The sequence below is a fragment of the Drosophila hydei genome, unplaced genomic scaffold (assembly GCF_003285905.1).
Source record: "Drosophila hydei strain 15085-1641.00,03,60 unplaced genomic scaffold, DhydRS2 tig00008119-arrow-pilon, whole genome shotgun sequence".
Classification (NCBI taxonomy): Eukaryota; Metazoa; Arthropoda; class Insecta; order Diptera; family Drosophilidae; genus Drosophila; species Drosophila hydei.
The window spans coordinates 4,341,455-4,369,152 of NW_022045830.1; the positions used below are offsets into that span (position 1 = coordinate 4,341,455).

At 39.7% G+C, this 27,698-nt stretch overlaps 5 protein-coding genes across 5 annotated transcripts; all 5 read left to right on the top strand.

Moving 5' to 3' along the window:
* Nucleotides 1-6,248: 6,248 nt before the first annotated feature.
* On the top strand, nucleotides 6,249-7,893 carry LOC111597816. Its single transcript, XM_030224799.1, has 3 exons — nucleotides 6,249-6,334; nucleotides 6,542-6,688; nucleotides 6,765-7,893. Exons 1-3 carry the CDS (start codon nucleotides 6,249-6,251, stop codon nucleotides 7,891-7,893), a joined length of 1,362 nt encoding a protein of 453 aa, XP_030080659.1.
* A 1,847-nt stretch (nucleotides 7,894-9,740) lies between these two features.
* LOC111597815 lies at nucleotides 9,741-15,443 on the top strand. Its single transcript, XM_030224800.1, has 3 exons — nucleotides 9,741-9,834; nucleotides 13,640-14,981; nucleotides 15,071-15,443. The coding sequence occupies exons 1-3, from the start codon at nucleotides 9,741-9,743 to the stop codon at nucleotides 15,441-15,443; spliced, it is 1,809 nt and encodes a 602-aa protein (XP_030080660.1).
* Nucleotides 15,444-19,096: 3,653 nt separating this feature from the next.
* Nucleotides 19,097-20,482, top strand: LOC111597813. Its single transcript, XM_030224801.1, has one exon. It carries the CDS (start codon nucleotides 19,097-19,099, stop codon nucleotides 20,480-20,482), a length of 1,386 nt encoding a protein of 461 aa, XP_030080661.1.
* A 2,509-nt stretch (nucleotides 20,483-22,991) lies between these two features.
* Nucleotides 22,992-24,007, top strand: LOC111597863. The gene has a single exon (XM_023312787.2). It carries the CDS (start codon nucleotides 23,016-23,018, stop codon nucleotides 23,967-23,969), a length of 954 nt encoding a protein of 317 aa, XP_023168555.2. The 5' UTR covers nucleotides 22,992-23,015; the 3' UTR covers nucleotides 23,970-24,007.
* Nucleotides 24,008-24,563: 556 nt separating this feature from the next.
* On the top strand, nucleotides 24,564-26,220 carry LOC115483335. Its single transcript, XM_030224802.1, has 2 exons — nucleotides 24,564-25,836; nucleotides 26,174-26,220. The coding sequence occupies exons 1-2, from the start codon at nucleotides 24,564-24,566 to the stop codon at nucleotides 26,218-26,220; spliced, it is 1,320 nt and encodes a 439-aa protein (XP_030080662.1).
* Nucleotides 26,221-27,698: the final 1,478 nt, after the last annotated feature.

A 27,698-nucleotide genomic window follows, 5' to 3' on the forward strand; every position in this document is an offset into this window, starting at 1 on the left:
TTTTTTGCTCAAACTGTTTTAATCGCATTTTTTTCCGTGTGGCTCGCAATTTTTGTTGTTGTAATTTTCGAAGGCCCAAAAAAAAGCAACAACAACAGCAGCAACAAGAAAATAGAAATGGAAATTAAAATGAGCGCAGGCAGCAAACGAGAAGCAGCTCAAACATCATAATTTCTAGCTGCCTCAGAGGCATCCAAGGCAATGGAGGCGTGGCATATGCATCCGCAGCAGCAACAAAACATCAGCCAAAAAAAAAAAGAAACAAGAAAACAAGCAGCAAGGCAACAACAATGTAAGCGCCCACGTACCAACACCATTGCTGAAAGGTGCAACGGTTGGCAAGGTGCATGGTGCATGGTGCATGGTGCATGGGGCATGGGGCACGGGATAGGCGACTTGTTAGCGTGCCGCTTGTTCATGTTCATCAACAATGCGCCGTTGTCGTCGCTGCTGCCGCCGCCGTCTTCCAGGAAAAATTTCATTTTCAGTGAGGGTTGCGCAAATATACAAGCAACAAGAGCAGCAGCAGTGACAGAGGCAGCAGCAGCAACAGCAGCCGCTCTTTTAGTCAAACTCCCAGATTTCTCTTTAATTTTCTCTGTTTTTTTCTGCTGCTGCCCAAAAAAAGAAGCTCAAAAAATTAAAAGAATTTTTGTTAAAAAGCGTTTCAAGTGGGTACTACGATGTCGTCGTCAACGTCGTGTGTGTGTGTGTGTCTGTGGCGCAAAACACCTCATATGTGCCAGCAAGCTCATCCACCCACCCACACATACACACAGTGAGAGAGAGAGAGAGAGAAGTCCTCACTGGGTGCAGTGACACGGCGGCAGCGACGACAACGTCGCGCTTTTTGGCTTTTGACGCTGACGTCGACTTTGGCGCTTGATTTTTAGCAGCAGCTTTTAATTTTTATTTTTATTTTAATTTTTTGTATGCGCATTTTTATGGGCGCTACATGTGGTGCGAATATGTTAACTCTATTGGCGTGTTTGTGACAGCCAAACAGCCGCACAGCCGCACAGCACAGCGCATCACATCACATTTGAAGTTCGTGATGCTAATCAGCGTTTTATTGAATGCACAGTGAATAACTGGAAGCTCCTCAGCAGAAGCAGTTGCGTAAGCTAATGGATAGACATTTAAGTTTTGCATTTACTTGAAATTTGTTTTCAGCTAGCAACTGGCCTTAGCTGCAGCTCGCTCTTAGCTGGGTCTAATAAGAGCTATAAAAAATGAAGTAGCAATAAAATTGAAATAGTTTCAGATATTACATTATTTCTCATTTTATATTGCAATTGCATGCTTCCCAATGTGAATGGAAAATTGCATAGCTCAAATGCCGCCTTGGCTGTGCTGCGAGGACTTTTTGCTAGGGCCAGTTTGTAGGCTTGCTGACTTGGCTTAATATGTCCGCTTTTATATTGACAATAGCGTTTAAAATGTTGGCATCTGATTGACTTTGCATCTGCATGTCTGGTGCTTCTTTAATAATGATTGATATATGCTTCATATGTGGTCTAAAATAATATTTTTAGTATTAGTTAAAGAATTAGCAATATATAAAAATATTATATTTTATACATATATTAAATATTATTATATATATAACCATACACATTATTTTTTTCAATGTTTTAATTGTTATAAATTTAAATTTAAATTCTAAACGAATATAAATTTAATAAAATAATATAAACTAATAATTATAGTATATATATATACTAATAATATAGTATAATTATAGTATCTATTCATCTTATTTATTTATGTGATTTATTAAATTATCATTATCATTTTAAATTTGTTCAATGTATTCTTATAGATAAATATAAAATAAATAATATATAATTTTATAAAATAAATAATATATAATTTTATATATTCAATAATATATAATAATATATAATTTTAATAAATAATATTAATTTTAAAATAAAGTATCTTTAATAGTTTTTAAATGAAAAGATAAAACCTAAAGTTCAGATTAATTGGTTACCGCTTAGTCCACTGCGCTAAATATTTATTATTCATAAAAATACCAAAAATTTAATCATTGACTCTCATCTACACTTCAGCTCTCAATCCCACAGAAAGGGTATATTTAAGTGCGGCACATGACATAATATTGTCATTTTTATATTTCTTATTTTTATTTTATTCTATTTTATTTTGTTTTATTTTATATTTTAATTTCTTCTATTTTTATGTGGCTTGTACTTGGCTTTTACATGCACAGCCATCTACAGTCGTGTGTGTGTGTGTGTGTGTTTGCTTCTTCTTTTTTAGCCACTGTGGAGCTGGTGGTGCCGAGTGGTGGTGCTACCTGGCTTAGCATTTTGCGATGCATAATTAATCTGTGTGGCCGGGATGCGAACGCCGCCAGTTTTGAATGCCCGCCCCCAGTTCTAGGGAGCGTGCTGCCAGCAGCAGCCACCTTGGCACTTCAATAAAATGTTCTTTATTTCATTTTTAGTGGGGCTTTTGAATGATGTTTTCATGTATCTGATGTAACTTTTGGGCTTTGCCAGCGGCCGCTGTGGGGGACCATATAAAAGTGCAAAATTGTGACAGGCACGCTTGAGTGCCACGCCCCTGCTTGCAGTAGTTGACTGGGTATTGTTTGTGAAGCAACTTGACGCAGCAGCAACAGCGCCTTTTCTACTCCCCCTCCTTCAGGCCTGAGGGCGTTCAAATGGGGGTAATGACTTATACCTGTTGGCAGGTGGGCCGGCCAGGATGGCAGAAGGCCGAGTTGACTGCACACTCAAGTGTTAAGCGCTGAATTTTCGGCTGAGCTGGCCGAGCATCTTACGGCGGCATAGAGAGCATAACAGATGCGCCTCATTATGAACCCTTTTGGCCAAGTCGCTGAGCAGCCGCTTAGCCATGCATGGGCGGACGCCTTGGCCATTGTTGCGTGGCCTTTTTAATTGGCCAGCTCCGCCAACGCCACCGAAAATTCGCATTTAATTATGTGCAAGACAAAACAAAAATGGAAAGAAATAAAACGCATTACATTTTTAATTTCAAGGAACTGCGAGAAAAAAACTGCTTAATTTTCGAGAGTGTTTGCTTAGATTATTTCATTAAATTGAGCGGGCGACAAAAGGCGGGTCGAGCAGCCGTCAGAGCTTGGCCTTTGTGCCGGAACAATGCCAAAAGCAAAGGCAAACAAAAGTGTTGAAGCTAACTTGGCCCAGACTCCTAGACGTCTGCCATAAACGCGCAGCAGCCTCCGCTGTCGTTGCCACTGCTGCTTGGCCAGCTACTCTGTCGCCTTTGCCGGGCGTAGTGGGAACGTGCACTTAATTAAAGATAAGAATTAACTGCTGATTAGTAGTTCTTCTTTACACTTGACACTCTGTTCGGCCCGCAGGGCCAACAGTCAGCACGAGTCTGGCCTGCTAGTCCAAGCACGTAGCCAAGTTGAGACCAAGGCAGCGGCACGACCTAAGACTCCGCCCCCCCCAAAGCCGTGCGCTGTGCTGTGTTAACGAGTTTTTATTTTTGTTTCAATGCTGCCCGAAAACTTTGTGCTTAATGTACCCAAATGATTTATGCACCACACAAACACGCACGCCTCCCACACACACACACACATGTGATGCCACCCATAGTTCATATGCGTTAATTGATGTGGCCAGTGCCTAGCTAGGCCGCTGCCTATTACATAATTTAAAATGTCTACGTGTTAATCATAGCATTTAATGCAGGAGCTGGCCACGTACACACACAGCGATACAGAGAGAGATACAGACACAGACACAGACACAGATGCAGCCACAGATAGAATCAAAGACTTTGCTGGAGACTGGGCACAGACAGCCATAAATATCGAATTGCTCGCTGGGCACGTTCGTCTTGGGGCCAGGGCCAAGAAGTTGGCACTGGTACTGGCACTCAGCTTAAATGGCTCATTTTCCAGTCATTAAATTTTGGTCGGGCCGCTGACCAATTTGGGGGCGCCATAAGAGCTTATAAAAATGCGCTATGTATTTGGCCAAAAACTACAATATGTAGTCAAGATTCACAGCTTATTATTGAGTCTCTGGCGGCTTGAAATATGTTGACAATGGCGCCAGCAACAAAGCTGTCACCAGTCGCCTAAGCCCCCTGCCACACCCACAATCGCAGCCGACTTGCTTTAAGCTGGTTTTTTTTTCTCAGCTTCAACCCCTCGCGGCATTTGAGTTTTTGATTTGCTTTGCGCTTTTTTGCTTCAGTTTTTTTCGTGCACATCAGCAAAACTTTAGCAATAGTTTTTTTTTACATCGAATACCCTGTAAGAGTGGGATATTTTGTTCCTTTTATGAATCCCAGGTGTAGTTGTTACGCATTAAGCATATGGGAAATGACTTTGGCAACATAAGCAACAAAGTAAACTGACAAACTTCACTTGGCCAAAAGCTTAGCTCTTTTCATGTCATTTATAAATGAATGAATTTTATTATATTGAATGTATGAATGAATGAATTCTATTATATTTTTTATAACTCTAATAGATTCATAATTACAGATTTTTTAGCACAGCTTAAAAACTTATGTTAAAATCCTAAGAAGTTTTTTTGCATAATTTTTATATTCTACTCAGCAAAAGCAACTGTGCTTTGCTTTGTCTTTCTTTTCCGATTCTTATTTGTGTGATTGTGGCATTTAGCCTGAATTATATCAAATTCAAGGTGAGTTGCTGGCTAAAATCATTAGGTAAAAGTGATGTGAACAATGTCTTGAGACTTTTAAGTCTTCTACTGAGGCGAAGTCTTCTGGCAAGCATGTTAGTTATGTATAGCTATGCTGCTTTGCCTATTATGTCTCTGGCCAAGATTCTTTGATAGTTCTGAGCTTCTTAAGCGCCACTCACCACCGCTGACTCGTCTGGGGAAGGTGACAGAACTAACTAGAAATACTAACTAGAAATTTGCTTATTAATGAAAGTATTCTTTTTTCGAATAATTTCATAAAAACTTATGTTAATAATTCCACTATTCAATATATATTTAGACATACAAATTATATGACATTGAAGAGATGCAAGTTGTGATATGATAATTATAGAATTTATTGCAGTGTAAAATTCTGATGACATGGAAATGAGGAAAGTTGATAGAAGATATATACTATGTATATATACTATATATGTTATACTATATATACTGTATAGTTAAAATATTAAATTAATAAAATAGTTAATCAGTTCTTTCCAGGGTATCTGCTAGTCACTACTAGTTAGTTCACTTATTTCACTCTTACTTTTGCTACTGGCTTTTCCATTTTGATATTTTTCTTGTTGCTTTTCCATTTCCGGACACGGGGCAAGGGCGAGAACGAGGGCGACAAATCAAAGCGTAACAAAGGGCAACGACGCGGCGGCAAGTTGCAATGCAGAAATTTGACAATTTATTATGTGCCCTTCGACTTGCCGCTAGCTGCTGCGGAAATGTTAAATATTTGTTATTGCAGTCTAATGTTTTCCTGTTGATCTAAGACAAAAATCGTTGCTGCCAGTGAAAACTATTAGCCGACTTCATAAATCTTCAAGCCATATGAAAAAGCCACACACACACACACACACACACACACACACAGAGACATGCACACTCACACAGAGCGCAACCACAACAGCTTCGTTGGCTTGCCACACCCACTACTTTGGCAGTGGCAACCGCAACATGGGCCGCACGCACGCCCAGACATGTCACAATTATGACAATTTCTGATGCATAACGTTGCATAGCGCTTTTAATGCAATAAACCGGCGGCTGCAGCAGCGTCATTAACACTGACAGCCAGGCCCTGGGGCTGGGCGGAAGATGGCTGGCGGCAGGTGTGAGGGCGGCTGCTTTTGTCGTGCACTAATTGTCTGGCTGTGGCCAAAATGTGCAGCGCATGCAATGCTCCAATTCAGGTGTGTGTCAGTCGGTCGCCCCGCACTTGCCGCAAAACACTTTGCAGGCAATTGTCAGTTTGCAAGTGCTGAAGGCAGGTGTGGACTGGTGCAGGTGGTTGCTCGCACTTAACAGCTGACAATGACAGGCGTTGCCAATGTTTTGCCATTAAGTAACTGAGCAAAACGCTCCAGCTGCAGCTTGCCTACGCAACTCTGTCACCTGCGGTTGCTTTACGTATTTGACTTTGACTTTCGAGCAGATCAGTTTCTGATGGGCTGGCAGCCAGCTCCGTGCGCGTGGCTTACGGAAAACAATTAGCAATAATTTTGCCAAATCAAACATCAAATGTCCTTTGGGAATATGCAATATCAGCAGCTGGCAGCGGAGCCGCAGCAGCAGCAACAACAACATCCGCTGTTGTCAGCCATTTCCGGAAATAATTATGCGTAAGCAAAATGACAGCGCGAAATTTATGCGGCGGTCGCTGTGACACAACAAAAGCAAATGATGTCCGCCTTACCTGGCCTACTCATTGCACGTGCGTGGATGTGTGTGTGTGTGTGTGTGTTTGTGTTTGTGTGCACTGTTTGTTTATGCTGCCTCGCAATTTGTTGCACTTACCCATACTCAGGGAGTGATTTGAATTCTTGCAGTGATACACAGCGTGCCCATTACCCCTGGCAGCACCAGCAGCAACTCTATCAGAATCCCTATCTGCATTATGGACGACCATTGCTGGGCGCTGCGAGCAACCACAACGGCGCTTATGCCAGCGCAGCCAGCGGCCACTCGGGCTATGGGTAAGTAATCCAAGTACCGCATACCTAAGCCCCCCTCGCTGCGTCGACCGCCGCTAATGCAACTTTATATTAACAGCATGGAGCCGTCGGTGGAGTATGAGGTGCAGCATACGCCACCCTCTGGCAGCTATTCCTCGTACCATCCGAGCGGAGGCAGTGCACCCGCGCATCCGCCACAGTTGCAGCCGCCACATCCGCCTCAATATCATGCGCCCAAATCACCGCCCACAACGCCACCCACAAAGAAGAAAAAGAGCGGCAGCTCTGTGATGTCGGCGCTGACGCTGCTCTCGTTCTTCTTTTTCGTGAATATGCTGCAGAGCTGCATCAAGGAGCATATCTCGGATATCAACCCCACCGTGATGGTGCTCACATCGGTCGGCAATCGCAATCGCTTCAATAAATTAGCTGAAATGAACTCACGCGAACAAACCTCATCGCCAGCATCCACAACGGCATCAGAGTCGGCGTCATCTTGGCAGCAGCAGCAACAGCAACCGGCATTGGTCCCAGCATCCAGTTCCGCCGTGTTGCCAGTCATTGTTACGCCGGCTGTGACGCTGCATACGCCATATAGCAGTGGTCTGGTGACTAATAAGCCAGCTTCGCATACCACTTCGTATCAGCAATCGCATCAACAACAACATTATCATCAGCAGCATCAGTTTCACGATGATGCTGATTATAATAACGGACATCGCACGCCCTCATCCGCCGCTGATTTCTATCCTAATCGCACACACATTGACCAGTCGCTGCGACCCGACTCCAACTCCAACGCCAACTCCTATTCGAATTCCAACTCTGATTTGTACTCGGACTCCGACTTTGACTATTATCAGCATCACTATTATCCAGAGAGGGAGCGACATCGGCATCATTACATGGACTATGCTTGGTCCAATGGCAACGGGCACTCGCGTCCTCATCCGCATCCGCATCCGCATCCGCAGCCACATCCGCAGCCGCAGCCGCATCCGCAGTCGTATTCGCATGCAGCTGGCAACAAACGTTACTCATCTTCAGCTTCGTTGGGCGCTCAGTCGGGCGTGAGCTCTTACTCGGATAATGCGCGCTACAGGCACACCAATGATGCTGCCGACGACGATGATTATGATCAACAGCGCCATCATAATGAAAATGCTAATGCTGACCGAAGTCCACAGCGACGCGCCAGCGATTCTTTCTACACGCGCAGTAATTGAAAAAGCGACAAAACAAAAAAAAAAAGAATTTTAATTCATTGATATTTGAAGCGGTCTAAAATGAATTTTCGTAATTGTGAAATAAAAGCTCGTTAATTTTGTCGAATACACTTTTATGCAAATAAATTTGTTGCGCATTAAGCTTCAATCCTTATCTAATTAGTGGGCCTGTAAGACAGTTTATACATTTTAAATCTTGACTATTTATGTTTATTATTATTCGATTTTATTCTACAGTATTTCAGGCTCATCAGATTCCTCTGCAGTCTCATCTTTTCAGCCTTCGTCTGTTGTTATAGGTAGCCTGATTGGAGGCGAGCTGCTTTGCACGCGCTGTCAGTAGCTGTATGCCCATTGAGCTATGAGAGTATTGATATATAAATACCTATATATAAATACCTATTTAGCACTGAGTTTCTCACAAGGCAAGCAAATTGTAATCGTATTTATTTCACAGAGCGCCAAAAAGTATGCAAAAAAAATTTATTTGCTTCTTTTTTAAAAATTGTTTATTGTTTAGTTTTAATTTATTCATTTAATTGCAGCTTATTGTCTTAGACTCTATATTCTATATTTATATATTTAGCTCCAAACCTTATCTACTGCCAGTATGTGAAATTTATGTTTAACAACTGCGAAATGTGATCTAGAATGTTGCTTAAATAAGGCAACTATTTGCTTGAAATATTTTATACAATTTTATAATGTTCTTTAAATATCGCTAGGAACACAGAAGTTCAAAGAACTAGAGCGAGCTTAGAGTGTGCTAAAGGAAAATGAAAATTTTATATTTCTCTACAAGTGTTTTTATCTAGTAAGTAATTGAAATTTTTATTTATTTATTTTATTTTAGTTATATTTAAAATGCCACAAAGAAATTTAACTATTTTTTAAATATTTTCCAACTGTAGATATCCAATTAAGTATATTAAAATAAAGTATCAGCGACTCGACTCTCTCGACCTGCAACAGTTTGTTAAATATTTAAAATATTTCTAACTGCAACATTCTACACTTGGAACATTTCTACATTTTGTTGTTGCTCTAATTAAAATGAAGCAAAGTAAGTCGAAAAAGAAGCGCAAAACAATGCAATGTTAAAGACGTAATGAAAATAAATGCTAATTTGTTGCGCAACAAATTAAATGTGGCGAGCTCTGTGCACTGCGAGCTAAGACTTTATTTTATTGCCTGCCACAACTAAGTTGCCACAGCCACCGCCATCGCCGCAGCCTGCGCCACAGCCAGAGACACAGACAGCGTTTCACCTTTCGCCTTGCAGCTTTTCTAATGCACGAGCTGTTGCACTTACAGCGTTTGCTTATTTCTTTATTTATGGCATTTCAGTTCGCGAATGGCAATATAATTATTTCTAATGAGATCAGGAAAGAGGACATGAACACTTTAATTAACACATTTCGCGCACTTTAAAATGCAGCACACACACAACACACAACAGACACGCACGTACACACACACACACGCACACACACGTGCACACAAACAATGCTATCAATTTCAACAACTTTGATTAAACGTCATTTACAGTTGCCACAAGCGGCGGCAGCTGAGATTTGGAGTTGAGTGCTGCAGCACGCAATTGCCGTAGATGTTGGTGAGTCGTTTGGCTGTTGTTGCCATTGTTGTTGTTGCTGCTGCTGCTTCATTTGCAATTAAATGCATGATAAAAAGCCATTGCAGCTGCAACTCCAACTGCAGCTGCATTTCGGCATCGACTGCACTCGCCTCGCCACTCAAAAGCGTAATTTAAAATTCTCTTGGCTGCCATTTGGAGCGTGGACCAGCCCAACGACGACCCACCAGCTTGCCTTTCTTTCGGCACTGATATGCCTGTTGGAAGGCTGACGCTGGCGCTGGCGCTGGTGCTGCCGACACGCGCCATGGCTGCTGCCCGAGTCCTTACCGCTGCGGTTGCACACGGTGCGTATGAGTTATGCCACGACTGCGTGGCAGCCAGCATAAAATGAAGTTAATATAAATTGTACTTTAAAGCGCAGCCCATTCGCATACGTGTGCGTCTTACGCCCATATATTTGAATAAATTTATGACTTTAAGTGCAAACTGGCAGCTAATGCGTGATTTTTGGACTCTTAACGAGGTCAACGGCATCAGCGCAGACCCGACTGCCTGGGAATAACTCAATTAGCTGCCATGTATTTTCATATAAATAAAGTCTTAGTATTTTAATGGATCGTTATGAATAGCTCAAGCTTATGGACTACCGACCTGACAGGTAATTAGCAGCTTTAGCAACTTGCTGATGGCTTTGACTAAGCCACTTATGCAACTTATCTAACGAGACTTACATGAATAGTCACATAAAACTGTCTTCAAGTGGCACGCAAAATATTTCATTTTGTTGCTTGTCGATGCAAAACTGCGTGAAGAGCGCAATGCTTCATTTATTTAAAACCAAATTCGTTTTCACAATTTGGCATTTTTGTGCTAAATTCTTATATAGGAGTTAAGCTGCATTCAAAATAGTAGGCACTTAAGACTTAAGGGCTAATAGAGGAACATCCAAACAACTCAATTGATCACAACCCAATGTGCTCTCATCATTTCATTAACTTTTGAGAGCCACTTGTTAAACAGAAGAAGCATTATATCAGTTGGCCAAAAGAGCAGGGTTTGTACACTGGCTCTACGATGTGCACATTTAGATATAGCTTTAAATGAAATTACAGACAGTCTTACAGGCTTTACCTAAAACGAACTGCCACTGTATACAGTGGAAGAACAGATTGGAAGGCACAGCAATAGTGATGGGCTTGATAAGACACCGCTGTTTGCTCGCACGAAGCTATTCCCTTGCGGCGATTGAAAAGAAAAGTATTTGCCAGTTCATACGAGAATATTGCAATCTTCACTCTGTTATTGTTCAATTGTTTTACTGTTTTAAGTACTCTTTCTATGTGCAAGAGGCTTGGCTTGGTATGTATCTTGCACTGTTAAGCTACTACATTTACATTGTATGGACTCAATGCTTAATAAACAAGTAAGCCAACCGGAAAAAAAATAAGTATCTTTATGTAAGATTTCCCCAAGACTCTCTAATAACTCATATACACAGAGAGGCTTACAAACAGGGGTAGATAGACTCGCCTATTGCTCCTCATAAAGTATTCATAATCAAGAAGTATATCTAGGCAAGAATTTTTATAATTAATGAGGATCAACAGCTGAGTCCTTATAGACCTATACGTCTCTCTGTAGATAAGTCTAGGCTGTATATAAGAGATGTCTGTATAAGCATTGGCTAACATAGCGTATACTTATTCTTGATTATGTGTACTTTGTGGCCTCTGTTGCGCCCTATTCAGCATGTTACACATATTCCAACAATATACGAATTTTCATTTCATAATATAGCTAGTTTTCACAGCTGATCAAAATTAAAGAGCTGTCTAAATGTATTTAAATATCTAATGTATTTAAATGTTTCGCTTGGCAATTATAATTTGCTGCAGTCGCCGTTCCATTTGTGCTCCTATACAAGCATCTCTTATATTGTGCTGCAATTCAGAGTAAATAAACATCGTTTTCAATTGCTGAACGATTTATTAACTATCTTATTAACTAATTGGACAGTTTAAGCCATGTATATCCGAGTGCTGGCCATGTCAAATGTGGCGACTTGTACGCTGCCACACTTTAATGCGCTTTACACAGGCAATAAATTGTACTTGAAACACGCATAAATTCATAGTGAGAAGAGTTGGATGTTGAAACATAACAATGAAATGCATTTTTATTTTGTTGTTGTTGTTGTTGTTGTTAGTGTTGTTGCTTGTACTTCATTAAAAAATAATTAAAAATTGTAATCGACGTACAATTTTTGCCTGCCTTTGCGCAATTATTTATGTCCGACATAAAGCACAAAATTAAATGGCAATAATTTGCTCGTGTCAACTATAAGTGTGCAGTAGATAAATTAATAGCGAACAAGTAAATAAATTTATAAAAAATACATAAGCATATATATTTAAATTGAAAAGTTAAAGTGTGTGTGTGTGTGTGGGAACAGGATAAAGAGAAAGCGCGTGGAATCCTTTGTGCTATGTGACAGCTGGCAAAAACCGAGTTTCTCAAAAAGATATAAGAACTGCACAGACAACAACAACAACTGGAACAACACAAAGCATAAAACAAACAACCAACAACAAACAACTGTCTCGATTTACGCTCAACGCCTTGGCTACAGTTTTATATGGTAAACAATTACGGTAAGTAATTTATTTCTGCTCAACTGAATTAGAAATCTCTTAGCACTAAGCCAATGGCAAAGCATTCGCAGAGACACACAGGGCCTGTCTTGCCAGTGTGTGCGTGTCTGTTTATGAAGATACTGTAAGATATGCAGGGAAATTAATAGTACTACATTTTTTACAACACGTTGCGTCTCGTCTACGGGCGCTGCTAGTGCGATAATTCATTGCCTGCTGCTTCTGCGTTTTCTGCCTGCCACGCACTTCCTGCCAGACAGCCAGCTATCCCCTGACCAGCTACTGTCTAACTACAACCCACCAACTCGCTCTCTCTCGCACCACTCACGTTCTGCTCCAGCTATAATCGGCTTAGTCTGCGCTTACGGTTTGCTTTTGGTATTGCCTGCGCATTTGTATGTGCGGCAAATAGTTGCCCCCTCTCTCCCTCTCTCTATGTCTGCCTCTGCTGCTTTCACTCCTCGAACCCTTTCTTCGTTTGGTTGCCCCAAAGGTGTTAAGTTGTTATTGCATTTTATTTCATTTAGCTGTGAGCCTTTTATGCGCTTTCAAAGGCGAAGACTTTTATGACTGCCTTCAGTTATACACGAATAAAAGTTCATACAGTAGCACTGGATGCAAAATAAGATAGATATGTCAATTCTTTATTTCGTATAATTTAAAATTGATCTGAGTAGTTGAATTCATATAATCTCAAAAGTAAATCAATGCAAAGCGAAGTTTTCTCATATTAATATGTGAATCCAATAGAAGCAGACTAACTAATAATATATAATATATAAGCGAATATACAGATTTATAAATATATAAGTATGCAAGAGTATGCACAGATCTATGGACTACAGAGAAATGGAATATGTTTGCCTATTTGTGAAAATCATTCAAGAGCATCAATCATCTACATACATCTACTACATTATCTGTTACTAGCTGGATGTCATTCTATTTCATGCATTTATATATTCAAAAATATAAGTTAAATATGAAAAATCAATATACGTCGGGCACGTGCATGATTAAAATAATAAATTTAAAGCAGACAAGCCAGATGGATGTCGACTCATCTCGTCGTCCTGTTTCGGAATACTTTTAATTCGTCCACACCTCCTTCGGCTATATTATAAAAACATTTCCATCAAATCAGTATACCCTCTTCATACATTCACACTCGGAACCGAATATAAAATGCATATTAAATGCATCGGCAAAGCACGCATTCGAAACGATTAAAATGAATTTATTTTAATTCTTTTAAGTGCATAAATAGTTCCGCAAGTGCTTAAGCGTTTGACACTATCTCAGATATCCACTGACATTTGATGGTGTCAAGAGGTTGTCGCGATTGTGAAACTGCAATAAGGAATTTGTCTATTATAATAAGAACAATTTTCCACTAAAAAGAGTTTTGCCTTGGCAAAGAAAGAGCTCGCTCAGTTAGTATTTTATTCTTGCCTAACAATGTTGTGCTTATCATCGTATAATCGTGTTCTGCTTGTAGTTCTGTGTCTCTTGATGCCGGAGCAGATCCACGCACTGCTCTCGATGCTGAAGCCTGGAAACTCTTTCCTAAGCAATCTGGTTAAGAGAGTTCACAAAGAAAGGCCCATCGAGACACTGTTGGCAATAAAAAGTCCAACGGATGAGAATTGTTTCTTAAATGAGTTTAATCCAATTGGAATCCCTACCGTACGCCTGGACGCCTCAACCAAGCTGAACGTTATGGAGCTCTACAATAGCGAGGCACTTGCTCTGCTGTGTATGTCCGAAGTCGCGGACTCATTAGTGCTAGCTACACTGGCCGAGAATCTTGATGGAATGCGAGAGTCGCGAATTGTAGTAATACTACACAGCTTGGATCTAAAGGATTTAAAGGAGCTACTGCGCTTAATCGGCAAGCAGGCAGAGAGGAATGTCTTTGTCAATCTAATCGTCATCAACTGTATCTCATCTTCTACTGAGTCGACTGTCTATCGCATGAAGCCTTTTCCGAGTCCAACCTTTGTTCGTATTACAAATATCAGTGCTGAACAAGTTTTTCCCAAGGTGTGGAATAATTTCAACGGAAAATCGGCTGTTATATCACCTGATCTGTTTCCACCGCGCAGCCTCTTGTCGAGAGACCGATTCACAGGAGAGCTAAAGCTATTTGGTTCCACGGACATAATGTTGAAAGAGTTTGCCGATAAATACAACGTACAGCTGCATCTATTTCGACCTTTAAGCGAGTTGGCTGAGATTGATAAATTGGATACCTACACCATTCCACAGCATGAAGTTGATATGCCCACTCGACCCATAGTACTTACCATGGAAAAACTAAAAAAATTCGAATTGTCTCTTGATGCGAGATATACACAATTTTTTATTGTAGTTCCCTGTAGCCAGGAAATAAGCATAGGCGATGTGTACTCAGGCTTGAGAACCAACTCCATTATCCTATTGGGCTCATATTTTATGTTTGCAATTGTTGAAACTTTTGTCATATTCGCTGCGAACTGGATTTACCAGCGCAGACCCAGTACTCAAGAGTGGAGCTTAGTCTTGAACCTGCGGGCATTTGCTGGAGTCTTGGGACTTCCGATGTATCTGAGGAGATACAGAACCAGCATTTCGCTGCAGCAAATCGTAATGGTTATGTGCATTTTCAGCTTGGTTTTCACCTGCTTTTTCAATTCGAACCTCAGTACGCTGCTGACAAAGCATCCGCGGAACACGCAAATCCAAAACTTTGAGGAGCTGCGAGATAGCGGTCTGGAGGTCATTTTAGACATAACTTTCAAATCTGTGTTCGAAATTGCTGCTAAAGATGTTGGACTAGATAAGCTAGTTCCCAATGCCAAGTTTGTCACAATGAAGAAATATTATGCTATGCACTTCAATCCTACAAATATATCTGGGAATTCCTGGACCACTATCAAAAGTCTCATAGACGCAAGATACTTTGTAATACCAATGCCATGAATCTAACGGGCAATCTACTGATCGGCTACATGTTAAAGAAGAACTTTGTTTACCGAGAGGCCTTGAGCGACTATTTAGCTAGAACACGCAGCTACGGCTTCGACAAGCACTGGAACCTAAAGGGCGGGCAGAAAATGATAGAGATGCTGGTGCCGCTCTTGGATCAAAGACTTCCAGCTAACAATCAGGAATTCGAAGCCTTGAGCTTTGAGGACTTGGAATGGTTATGGAAATTGCTAGTAGTATGCTATAGCCTGGCAAGTTTGGTTCTTATTGGAGAAGTTTGTGTGGCCAGATGGCAGACTAAACGAGCTAGAGAAGCACATGTTCTAGAGGTGTAAAGTGTAATCAAAAATATGCCTAATAAAATTATTTCTCAATAATGATTTTGATGAATGTAAAACTTGCACTCAAAATATATAAATATATTTACTCAAATGCCTTACATTCAATGAATTATTATGGGTCACAAATTTAATAACTTGGGATTGAGAAAGATTTCTTGAACATGAGTTTGCTGCTGTCATTTATTTAAATTAGAAATAAGAAATGATTTGATTGCTTGACTTCAATCTGAAGAAGATATCTTAAAGCCAGGCGCCCTGGACAGCCTAGGCAATGCACTTCTGGGCTCTGCATCATTTGTCATAGTTATAGATATAGATTTAAATGTGTCAACGCTGCATACAATGCGCTAGCTGCCACAGTTGTGCCCAGCCTGTTGGCCCCTGCCCCTGCCGCATCGGTGGCATCTGCTGCTGCTGCAGCTGCTTGAAAAGCCATAACTCATGGACAAAGCACTCGAGTGTTGGCTTCGCATTGGTCACATAACTGTCACTGCATGTGGCATGAATGTGTTGCAATTGTGTTGAAATTGGGCCGCAAATAAACACGTCACAAACGGCTGGCATTGCAATCAAGTGTAGCCGCCTGCAAGTATGCAACATTCACGATTCAATTACAAGCAACACACACAAACACAAAAAACGTATCGCCACACAAAATATCTATTAATGCTCCGTATGTATATATAGAGCTGGGGGTCTTAAGCTTGCTACAAATATTCAATGTGTGCACACAATTCAATGCCAAATGGGATTTTGGGCTAACAGCAAGAGCAACAACAACAACAACGACAACTGGAGAAAATCGACTAAACTTTATGTGGATGTTAGGAAAAGTGCTGGAAAACAGCAGCCAAGCAGCAGCCACTGCCAACACACGGAAGTGAAAACGTTTTACACTCCAATTGCTCTATCTATGTTGGACCAGTGCCTCTTACCACACACACACACACACACACACATGCACACCCTGCCACACTGCCACAATTTTTGTAAAAAGTTTACGTTGCGACAGGCGGCACATAAAATAGTTTTAAATAAGAAAAGCGAAGGCAAATAAACAATTCTATTTTTCTTGCTGGCCAGCGCTGTGGCGCACGGGGCGCGTTGCTCAACATTTTTATTTTAGGGCGTGGCAAGGACAGTGTGTGTGTGTGTGCAATAAATGTAAAGCTGCTGGGCGCATGAAACTGAAAATTTCCTGTAGCATACTTTGCGGCTACAGCCGCATGCATTGGCACACTAACACGCAGTGCATAGTCTGTCTGTGTGTGTGTGTGTGTGACGCGGTTTCCGTTTAGTTGGCCGTGTGAACTGCTTACACACACACAGGAAGCCGCTTTCAAAGGCATTTAAGTCCATTTAAAGCTTTTATTATATGAATATATATATTTATATATATATATACTATATGTTCCTAGCGGCTGCTGACATTGTAACTCACACACACACACACATACAGAGAGCAACTCACGCCAATGCGCAGTTGATTTAAATTTAAATACGCGTGTTGTAATTAAAATTGACTTTTCCACGTTGGGCCTTTTGTTTTTGCTCAGCGCGAAATGCGAAATGCGAACTGCGAACTGCGAAATGCCAAAAATTATGCAACACATGCGAATGTGCGCACAGCTGTTGACATATTCCGCCAGCGGCCATTTTGTAGCCTACACCGTCTGACGCCACTGTCATTATCTGTCAGAACGAGCGTGTGAACGGGAGAGAGCGTGCTGCCATTGAGATGTGCAATTTTAACGGCTCAGAGAACACACAAATCGACGGAAAAAAACGTCTGAGGCTCGAACCCCGTTCAGCTTATGACAACATTTTAATATAATGTCAAACATGGTTTGCGCATCGCCATATTCAATTTCGTAGTCCATGATGAAAGCATTGCCACAGCACAAGAATTCGACTCTGCAAATGCATTTATTTATACATTCATTTTTTTTTATTTATTTTTATATTTTTTTTCATGTTTTTTGGCAATTTTATATCCACAAAATGGTTTATTAGAACGTCGCCGCCATAGCTGTTGTTGAATTTTGTGGTTGTTGTCCACTCTTTAAAAAGAGAAAATTTTAAATAAAAAAAATTGATACAGAGCAAAATGGGAGCGTTTGCGACAGGCTGCCATTTGCATGGGTCCATGGATGCTGCGACTGGATGCTAGGCATAAATTCTATTATAAATAACATTTAGCGTACGCGAGTTTGGCGACTGTCAGCAATGGAAATTGGAAAATATATGTATATATATATATATATGTATACATATGTATATATATATATATTTATATTATCGTCTGAATATTCAGACTGAAGCCAATACAAATTGTGGTTTCTAGATTGAAAGTAGTACGAGTTTTAGTATACATATATATATACTTATATATATATATATATATATAAGTGTGTGTGTGTATGTGTATGTATCTTTTTGTGTGCATCTGACGCATAATCAGATTTGAAAATTAAATTTGCGGTTGCGTTGAGGCCAAGTTAGGCTGAAACAATTATCGAGTGCTTCTGACACGGTCATTGTCAGCATTGAATTAAGCCAAATAGCTACTTAATGGCATAAAGAGTGTGGAATTTATAGAAAATGTAGACCAGATAAGATATCCATTAAGCCTTGGAGCTTGTTAATTGTATAATTGGACTTCGACTGCGACCTGGCTCAACTCTCGCATTTCTCTAAAGAGACCGCGCTCAATCAGCATAATGAAATGGACGTGCCTGTTCAATTAGCTCGCCGCTCCAACAATAACAAGCGATAATTAACGTTTAATAAACTGTTTGAGCGCGCGTATTACGCATCCGACACGTGTGACAGTACAAATGCGTGCGTGTGTGTGGGTGAGCCATGCAAATTAATCAAATTAGCATCGTTAAGCCTCGGCATGCGACTTGTAATTGACTTAAAGCATGTTAACCACAAGATATCATATTTACTACGCAAACACATCGAGACTATAAAACTTAACTCTCGTTATTTATGTAGCAAATCGGCGCCTCGCTTAAGATAAATGTGCACGCTATATATTCTTTCAGATTGTTCTCCTCGGCCTGGCCAAGCAAAACATAAAAGTATTCTCGGAATGAAAAAGGCCATAAAAACAAAAACTGTTTAGATATTAAATTAGTTCCATGTATTGGCTGGCGCATCAGCAGCAGCCCAGCACCAGCAGCACCAGCTGTTCGCATTAATTATTTGTTTTTCAAATAATTTAGCTCTTTTCTCTTTCAATTATCCATTAGCAATTGCTTGAAGCTTGTTGATAGACATTAGACAAATTAAATGCGTTCAATGAAAATCTATTAAAAAGGTAGCCCGAAAATGGAACCACGTCATTAGGAATAAAATTATAGTAATAAAAGTCTAAAATTATATTATTTACTAGGCCGTACATATGTTTTATAATAAATTTTAGTTTAGTAGACTCAGAAATCAATTAACAATAATTGTTGCACGTCGGTCCTACTATCTTGTCAATCATCTCGGGATTGACGTTTCGAATTATGTTGCGAATTTAATATGCGCTGTCAATTATAAAGCTACCTCAATTAAAATAATGTTTAAATTAATTGCTGTGCAGCCTTTCTAGCTTACCAGCTGACGGCCAGTTCGTTCTTTCAACTTGGCTCACAATGTTGGCCATCAGCTCGCATACATATGGCGCGCTTCTGCTGCTCCTACTGACTGGCTTCTTGACCACCTATCAACACTCAATTGAGCTGGGTCATTCTGAAACCAACTATATCCGAAATATAATAGAGTATGCTCACAAGGAGAGACCCATAGAGACTCTTGTGTATATGAACCGTCGACAGGACCTCATCTGCCATTCGAGAGAAATCAAATCATCTGGCTTGGCCACTCTGCGTATAGATGAGAAGTCCATGATCAGTGTAAAAGAACTCTACAATAGCGAGGCTCTTGCTCTGGTCTGCATATCCGAGTTGGCTGATGCCCTGCTCTTGCCCACCCTGGCCCAGAACCTTGATCGGATGAGAGAGACGCGCATCATAATTCTATTGAATACTATGTCATCCAATCTTCAAGAGTTTCTCCGTGTAATCGGTGAGCTGGCAGACAATTATAGCTTCGTCAACGTCATCGTTCTGCACTCTACATCCGATGACAAAGATCCGATTGTCCCGTATCGTCTGCTGCCGTTTCCAAGTCCAACTTTTTCCCGTGTTAGGGATGTATATGATGGATACATATTTCCCAATACTTGGCTTAACTTTAATAACAAAACAGCAACTTACTTACCAGATCTGATCTCCCCACGGAGTCTGTTGGCAACAAATCCTCGCACTGGCGAGCAGACGCTAAGCGGCTCTTCTGACAGCTTTACCATGGAGTTCGCAAGGAGAAGGAACATTAACTTGCAGTTCCTGATACCTCTGAGTGAAATGTGGAATATTGACTTTGGCAATGTTTCCGAGTTAACGAAACAAGGCCTCATTGACTTGCCAACACGACCATTTGTGCAGAAACTTAATACATTGCCTTCAAATCTAGAATACGATAGATTGAGTGATGTGAATGTTTTTATTTTAGTTCCCTGTGCGAAGCAAATGAAAATCGGTGATGTATTCAAAGGCTTGAGGACCTACTTCATGATAGTGTTGGCTGCCTATGCTCTGTTTGCAGTTCTTGAAGCATTGACTGCAGCTGCAACTTATCGCATCACTCGAATACAACATTTCCGGTTCTTGGATCTTATTCTGAACCTGCACACGTTTTCTGGGGTTTTGGGAATATCAATGCCGTCGAGAAGGTTCACCTCGATTTCACTGCGGCAAATCGTCATTATCACGACTGTTTTTAGTTTAGTTTTCACCACGTTCTTTAATGCCAACTTGAGCACATTGCTGACAAAGCATCCTTATTATAAGGAGATTGAGAGCTATCAGGAATTGCGGGATAGTGGGATGCCTATTATGATCGATAGAAGTTTTGAGAAATTCATCAATATGTCAAAAGCCGAACGCGCAAACATTTCAAATCGAGCCATGCATACCTAGTGTCTTCGAATATATGGACTCTCGTCAAATACTATCAGAAGCGTCACAGCCGCATTATCTTTTGTAAGCCTCAAGCATTAAAGTTCGCAAAAATAACCAGATTTATAGGAATTCTCAAGCGGAATTCAATTTTTATAAAGCCCTATTCCGAGTTTAAATTGGAAACTTACAGATTTGGATTGAACAAACATTGGAATAGGCAAGCTGCTCATAAACTTATGTCAAAAGACTTTTTCTCGAACCAAATTGATGGCCAAGAATATTTAAATTTCACACCACTTAGTTTTAAGGACCTAAAATGGTTATGGAAATTACTTGGGGCATGCTACATGGTGGCAGGCTTTGTGCTGATTGCCGAAATTTTTATTGCCCGTTGGCAAAATAAAAGAGCCAGAAACAATATAATTGTCGAGGAATTTGTTGTCTAAGTCTTTTTTAAAAACAAATATATAAATCTATCAATAATTGTTCATAATCACAAAAAAGTTTAAACTTTAATGCAAAATAAATATTTAAATTTAAAATATTTGTTGCTTACTAAAATATCTCAATGGAAATTCTAGGTGTGCCCTAATCTATTCTATTTATCTATTCATTTTATTTTCATTTGTTTTGAAGGCAGAAGGAGGCGTGGCATGCATTTACTCGATCTGTATGGTAATCTGAGTCTACTTGCCCGCTGAAGTCTAGAAATTTGAAATGTTTAACGTAAGCAGTATGAGCTTCTCATGGTGTTTTTCTAAGTTTATTGATTGCAAAACCGTTTGAGCTATATAGTAATAAGTAATCAATACTATAAGAGTACTATTTGAAGTAGGAATTGTAAGAGAGAAAATATCACTCTTCCTATGCTCGCTCTGCCCTACTTACTGAATATGACATTGTTTAACTGCATCCCTATATCAGACGTTGCATGCATAGTAGCTTGAGCACTGGGAGCATTCCATTGCTAAATACACAGACTTCCAATATTAGATTATTTCCCCCTTCATATCCAAACTCCAAAGAAAATTACGTTGCACCTAATAGAGTCTTGGACTTTGGCTCAGTATGCTTATGCCATTGTGAATTTTTAAATTAATTGAAATTCCACCTTTTCGAAGGGGTTCAGGATATCTCCAGCTAAGCTTCATCATCTTCATCTCAATGTGCATTGTCAAATAATATTCATGTTTAATGTTACTTTAATCTGTACCAAATGTTACTTCAAAGTCTCTATAAAGCTATCTGTTTGGACAAGTCCTAGCAGGTGTATCCATAGTAAGCATCAATAGTGACGAAATATTGACAGACGTCAGGCAGCATGATGGACATTGCACTTAACCAATATACAATTTTCACCTCGGGAGCGAGTATAAAAATTCAATTAACAATAATTAAATTGTGCAGAGAATTTCCTTAATGTACGCCGACCTCATGCTCTGCCTTGTACCTTAGCTCGTGATGGACATATAGAGCAACATTGCAAATCTGAGATCCGCTGTCAGTTATAAAGCAACCTCAATTAAAATAAAAATAATTAAAATAGTGTTTAAATTAATTGCTGTGCAGCCTTTCTAGCTTACCAGCTGGCGTCCAGTTCGTTCTTTCAACTTGGCTCATAATGTTGGCTATCAGCTCACATAAATATGGCGCGCTTCTGCTGCTCCTACTGACTGGCTTCTTGACCAGCTGTCAACACTCAATTGAGCTGGGTCATTCTGAAACCAACTATATCCGAAATATAATAGAGTATGCTCACAAGGAGAGACCCATAGAGACTCTTGTGTATATGAACCGCCGACAGGACCTCATCTGCCATTCGAGAGAAATCAAATCATCTGGCTTGGCCACTCTGCGCATAGATGAGAAGTCCATGATCAGTGTAAAAGAACTCTACAATAGCGAGGCTCTTGCTCTGGTCTGCATATCCGAGTTGGCTGATGCCCTGCTCTTGCCCACCCTGGCCCAGAACCTTGATCGGATGAGAGAGACGCGCATCATAATTCTATTGCATACTATGTCATCCAGTCTTCAAGACTTTCTCCGTGTAATCGGTGAGCTGGCAGACAATTATAGCTTCGTCAACGTCATCGTTCTGCACTCTACATCCGATGACAAAGATCCGATTGTCGCATATCGTCTGACGCCGTTTCCAAGTCCAACTTTCGCGCATGTTAGGGAAATAAAAAGTGGACTTATATTTCCTAGGGTTAAATTCAATGGGAAAGCGGCTCTTATTTCACCTGACCTAATTCCACCTCGCAGCATATTGAATTTTAACCCTCGAACAGGAGAGAAAACCCTATGTGGGACAGCTGATAGATTTATTGGAGAGCTTACGAAAAAAAACAACATTACATTGAGTTTACTACACCCTTTAGGCAACTCAGAGTTTATTGAATCAACTGATATATATAAAATTATTAAGGAAGGTTTAGTTGACTTACCAATCCGAGGCATCATACAGTCAAGGCGTATACCACACAATATAGAATATACAGATTTTGTTGAGTTTTCAAATGCTTTTATTGTAGTTCCTTGCGGAAATGAAATGAGAACAGGTGATGTCTTTTCAGGCTTAAGGAACTATTTCACAATACTTTTAGTGTCATATTTTATATTTGCAATAATGGAAACTTTCATTATATTGACGACAAATTGGATTCTCCAACGCAGACCCAATACTCAACACTGGAACTTAGTCTTAAACCTGCGGGCATTTGCTGGAGTCTTAGGACTTCCGATGCACCTGAGGAGATATGGAGCTAGCATCTCCCTGCAGCAGATCATAATGCTAATGTGCATTTGCGGCCTGGTCTTCACCTCCTTTTTCAATGCCAATCTCAGCACTCTGCTGACGAAGCACCCACAGAATGCAGACATTACAAACTTCGATGAGCTCCGGGATAGTGGACTAGATGTTATATTCGATAATATATTTCTATTGACTATTAAAAAAAACTATAATTTGAGCGCTTTCAAAAAAATAGTTCCAAATGCCAAATTCGTTCCAACTAAACAGTATTTATATCAAATTCTGTCCTTAAACTGTAGCTTTGCCTATCATGTGTACACACATATCTGGAATGTTTTAGACAACTATCAGAGGTCTCATAATGAAATTAGGTTGTGTCGGCCCGAAGGAATGAGCTTGATTACCAACGCTGTTATCAGAACGGTTCTCAAGAGAAACTCAATATATAAGGAGACATTTCGAGACTTTATGCATGATTCCCAAAGATTTGGATATTTCAAACATTGGGAGGTTGAGGCTGGTTTGAAAATGATGTCAACTGTACATTCTCGTTTACCAAAACCATTGCCAAGACGCACTCCAGAGTTTAAGCCAAGTCCTTTAAATTTCCAGGACTTTAAATGGTTGTGGAAGTTGCTCGGAGTTTGCTACATGGTTGCAGGCTTGGTTTTCATTGCCGAATTATGTGTGGCCTATTGGCAAAAGAAACAAGCTAGAAAGGATGTCATAATAAGGGAAGTCGTAATATAAAATTTGGAATATACCTTTATAACTTATAAATTGTTCAAAAATACAACAAATAAAAAATTATTACTATAATTATGTGCACAATAAATATTGAATTCTGTTCATATCATAAACTTATTTCATTTCAACTAAAAATTTATTGACTTGAATCCAAAATGCTTACAAGTTGGAATGCTCTAGGCGGGAGTGACCGACTAGAAAATACCCTGAGTCTTGCGATCAAATTCCAATTATCACGACAGGGCTAGATCTACTCAGCACATCCTGCTGGTCAATGACATACATCATTTATGGGTTCTGCCACGCCTTCTTCAGCCTGTTCCATACATATTCACCAACCCATTAAGCCCTAAATTTCCGTTTTCAATGGGTTCAGCCATTTATATTATTTCAATTGAGCTGACAATTTATAGTTTTTCGTTCGAGCAGTCAATCAACTCTTGTTTGACATATCGCATAATACTGAAAACTTTAGATCCCATATCAGCTTTTACCATTAACTTAATAAAATCAAACTTTAGTTCAATGGCTCGGCTGCCGTGTCAACTATAAAATTGATTAACTTCTGCTCAGTTTGTCCTTTCCACTTGGATCAGAATGTTGGCTTTTCGCTCCTGGGCATTTTGCGTGCTTTTGCTGCTGCTTCTATCTGGCTATCTGAGAAATGCATCTTCAGAAAGCCTCTTTATCCGCAATGTCATAGAGAAAGTCTTGAAGGAAAGCGACGTAGTAACGCTGTTGTATATGAATCGTCGACCGAACATCAATTGTCCTTTAATGGAAATCGACATGGATGGATTTGCTACACTGCGCTTGGATCAGGAAACCACAATCAACATAAAGGAGATCTTTAATAACGACGTTCTCTCCTTGGTGTGTATGTCTGAGTTGGCTGATGTCATGCTCCTGTCCAGCCTGGCCCAGAGCCTTGATCGAATGAGAGAGGCGCGTATCATAATTCTATTCCATACCAGGTCATCTAATCTTCAAGAATTTCTCCATGCAATCGCTGAGCAGGCAGACAATAATAATTTTATCAACGTCATCGTTCTACACTCGACATTCCCCGAAGACAAAGTTCCAATTGTCGCGTATCGTCTGCAGCCGTTTCCGAGTCCAACTTTCGCGCGCATTATGGTTATAAATGAAGGACAAATCTTTCCCAAGGTCAGGCTTAACTTCCAAGGGAAAACGGCTGTTGTTTTACCGGATCTGATTCCACCTCGCAGCATGATTACGACTAATCCTCGCACTGGACAGAAATCATTTGGTGGATCTTCTACCAAACTCATTATGGAGTTTGCGAAGAAAAACAACATTAAGCTACACTATCTGCGAACTCCGGCTGATTCCCAGCCCATTGAAATACAAGAGGTGCACAAGATAACCAGAACGGGTGTCCTTGATTTACCAATCCGAGCCCTCATACAAACACTAAATCCTCCCCCAAACTTAGAATATGCAAATGCACAATTTGAGCTATCGAGCTCATTCATTGTAGTGCCTTGTAGATATCAAATGAGAATAGGCGATGTCTTCTCAGGCTTAAGGACCTACTTCACAATACTTTTAGTATCATATCTAATATTTGCAATAATGGAAACTTTCATTATACTGACGACAAATTGGATTCTCCAACGCAGACCCGATACTCAACACTGGAACTTAGTCTTAAACCTGCGGGCATTTGCTGGAGTCCTAGGACTTCCGATGCACCTGAGGAGATATCGAGCTAGCATCTCCCTGCAGCAGATCGTAATGCTAATGTGCATTTGCGGCCTAGTATTCACCTCCTTTTTCAATGCCAATCTCAGCACTCTGTTGACAAAGCATCCACACGAAACAGAAATTAAAAATTTTGATCAGCTTTGTGATAGTGGATTGGATATTATTTTCGACAAAAGTTTTCTGCTTGCCTTGAATCACAGCAATTTAAATAGTGGCTTTAAAAAGTTAGTGCCGAATGTCAAGTTCACTTCAATGAATCAATATATATATGAAATTTTGGCCCCAAACTCCAGCTGTGCCTACAACATGTATTCACATGTTTGGAAAGTTATAGACAACTATCAGAGGTCTCGCAATCGAATTACCTTGTGTACGTTCGATGGCTTGAAACTAATTGACAATGCTGTTCTCCGATTTGCTCTCAAGAAAAACTCAATTTACAGGGAGGCGTATCTGGATTTTGTGCTTGATTCTTACAGATTTGGACTTGTCGATCATTGGGAACTCGAAGCTGGCCTTCAAATGATCTCAACGCTACATGCTCGATTGCCGAAAACATTTTCAGGGGATAATCCGACTCCACTCAGTTTCGAAAACTTGAAATGGTTGTGGAAGTTTCTCGGCGTTTGCTACATCGTGGCAGGTCTTGTTTTCGTTGCTGAAATTGGCTTAGCCCATCTGCAGAAGAAACGAGCTAGAAGCGAAGGCATCATAAGGGAATTCGTAATATAAAATTTAACACTTATTCGCACGATACACAAATACTTCACAAATACGAAAATCAATAACTTTAAATGTTTATCTTACCACAATAAAAAATATATGTCGTTTGTTTTGAACTCTCTATCTTAAACTCTACAATTCTAAGAATAAATTTGTACTTAATAAACTCTTCTAGGATTTTGTGAATCTGACGCTTTCTTTTGTCATAGAAAATACATATTTAAATTAATGGATAAAACTAAAAAAGTTTATTTTTGTTAATTGAGGCAGATGCAGAGCCAAAATTCATATAATTCGCGTTAGACTATACGCTTGAGTTTATAGGTTTCATGTTATTGAAGGGATTTTGTTCAAGTGCTCTGTATTCCATATTCAAAATTGAAATATTTTATGTGATTTGGCTACATTTGTAAATAAACTTCCTTATTACAGATTTTTGACCAAAAATTAATTTAGTCAAAATTAGTCCCAGTTGAGAATATAATTGTTTGTCTAAAGCTTTTCAAGTTCTGATTTAACTTCAATGAGAAAACTGTTCTAATTCTATCAGACCTGATTCTAGTCGTTGCAATAAAAGTATTAAACTTACGCAATTCGTTGCTTACTCCTAGTTTTTTTTATATTTAAGAGACAACTTGAAACTTAACTTAAAAAATTATTTTGAAACTCAATTAATTTTTTATAAATATTTTAAAAATATAAAAAAAAATTTAAGTCTAGTTTTTATTTAAGTCTAGTTTTAATATCACTAGACTGGGGTATACTTTAACTTTAATACTTCGTATGATTTTCTTTGAGCTACATTTTCCTCTGTTGATTCATGGCTCATCACAGTCTGTCAGTTTGCCTATCGGAAAGCAGCAGCTGCAACATAATAGTTTAGGCAGATCAATACAGAGCTCAAATAGTGTAAAGTGAAATTAGATTTTAAAAATATTTAAAAAACAAAAATAATTAAAATTAAAATATAAAAATATTAAAATATTAAATATATAATACATACATATATAAAACTATTTATATATATAAAAAATAATATATTTATATATATTTAAAGCATTTCGAAGACAATCCAATTGTCAGTTTAGGCGGCCTCTATCGATAGGCGATTGTAGCTAAAACGAAATTCACTTGGACGACAAAAATTTTCACGTCGCCGCGCAGCAGATTTTCAGTCGTGAAAAGTCGGTTGCGCCGAATGCTCTTTGTGCGCTGCGGTTCAAATGTGTTTGCGGTGTTCATTCGTTGCGCATACGCCACATGCGCCGCGCGTCTTGTGAG

Excerpts from the sequence above, each read along its gene's own strand:
- LOC111597813 (XM_030224801.1), top strand. The coding sequence starts at position 19,097 with ATGTTGGCCATCAGCTCGCATACATATGGCGCGCTTCTGCTGCTCCTA.
- LOC111597815 (XM_030224800.1), top strand. The coding sequence starts at position 9,741 with ATGCCTGTTGGAAGGCTGACGCTGGCGCTGGCGCTGGTGCTGCCGACA. Across the intron at positions 9,835-13,639 it reads TACCGCTGCGGTTGCACACG|TTCTGTGTCTCTTGATGCCG; the intron begins GTGCGTATGAGT and ends TTCTGCTTGTAG. Across the intron at positions 14,982-15,070 it reads AAGCTAGTTCCCAATGCCAA|ACGCAAGATACTTTGTAATA; the intron begins GTTTGTCACAAT and ends AAAGTCTCATAG.
- LOC111597863 (XM_023312787.2), top strand. The coding sequence starts at position 23,016 with ATGAGAACAGGTGATGTCTTTTCAGGCTTAAGGAACTATTTCACAATA.
- LOC115483335 (XM_030224802.1), top strand. The coding sequence starts at position 24,564 with ATGTTGGCTTTTCGCTCCTGGGCATTTTGCGTGCTTTTGCTGCTGCTT. Across the intron at positions 25,837-26,173 it reads TAAAAATTTTGATCAGCTTT|ATTTGGACTTGTCGATCATT; the intron begins GTGATAGTGGAT and ends TGATTCTTACAG.
- LOC111597816 (XM_030224799.1), top strand. The coding sequence starts at position 6,249 with ATGCAATATCAGCAGCTGGCAGCGGAGCCGCAGCAGCAGCAACAACAA. Across the intron at positions 6,335-6,541 it reads ATTTCCGGAAATAATTATGC|TGATACACAGCGTGCCCATT; the intron begins GTAAGCAAAATG and ends GAATTCTTGCAG. Across the intron at positions 6,689-6,764 it reads AGCGGCCACTCGGGCTATGG|CATGGAGCCGTCGGTGGAGT; the intron begins GTAAGTAATCCA and ends TTATATTAACAG.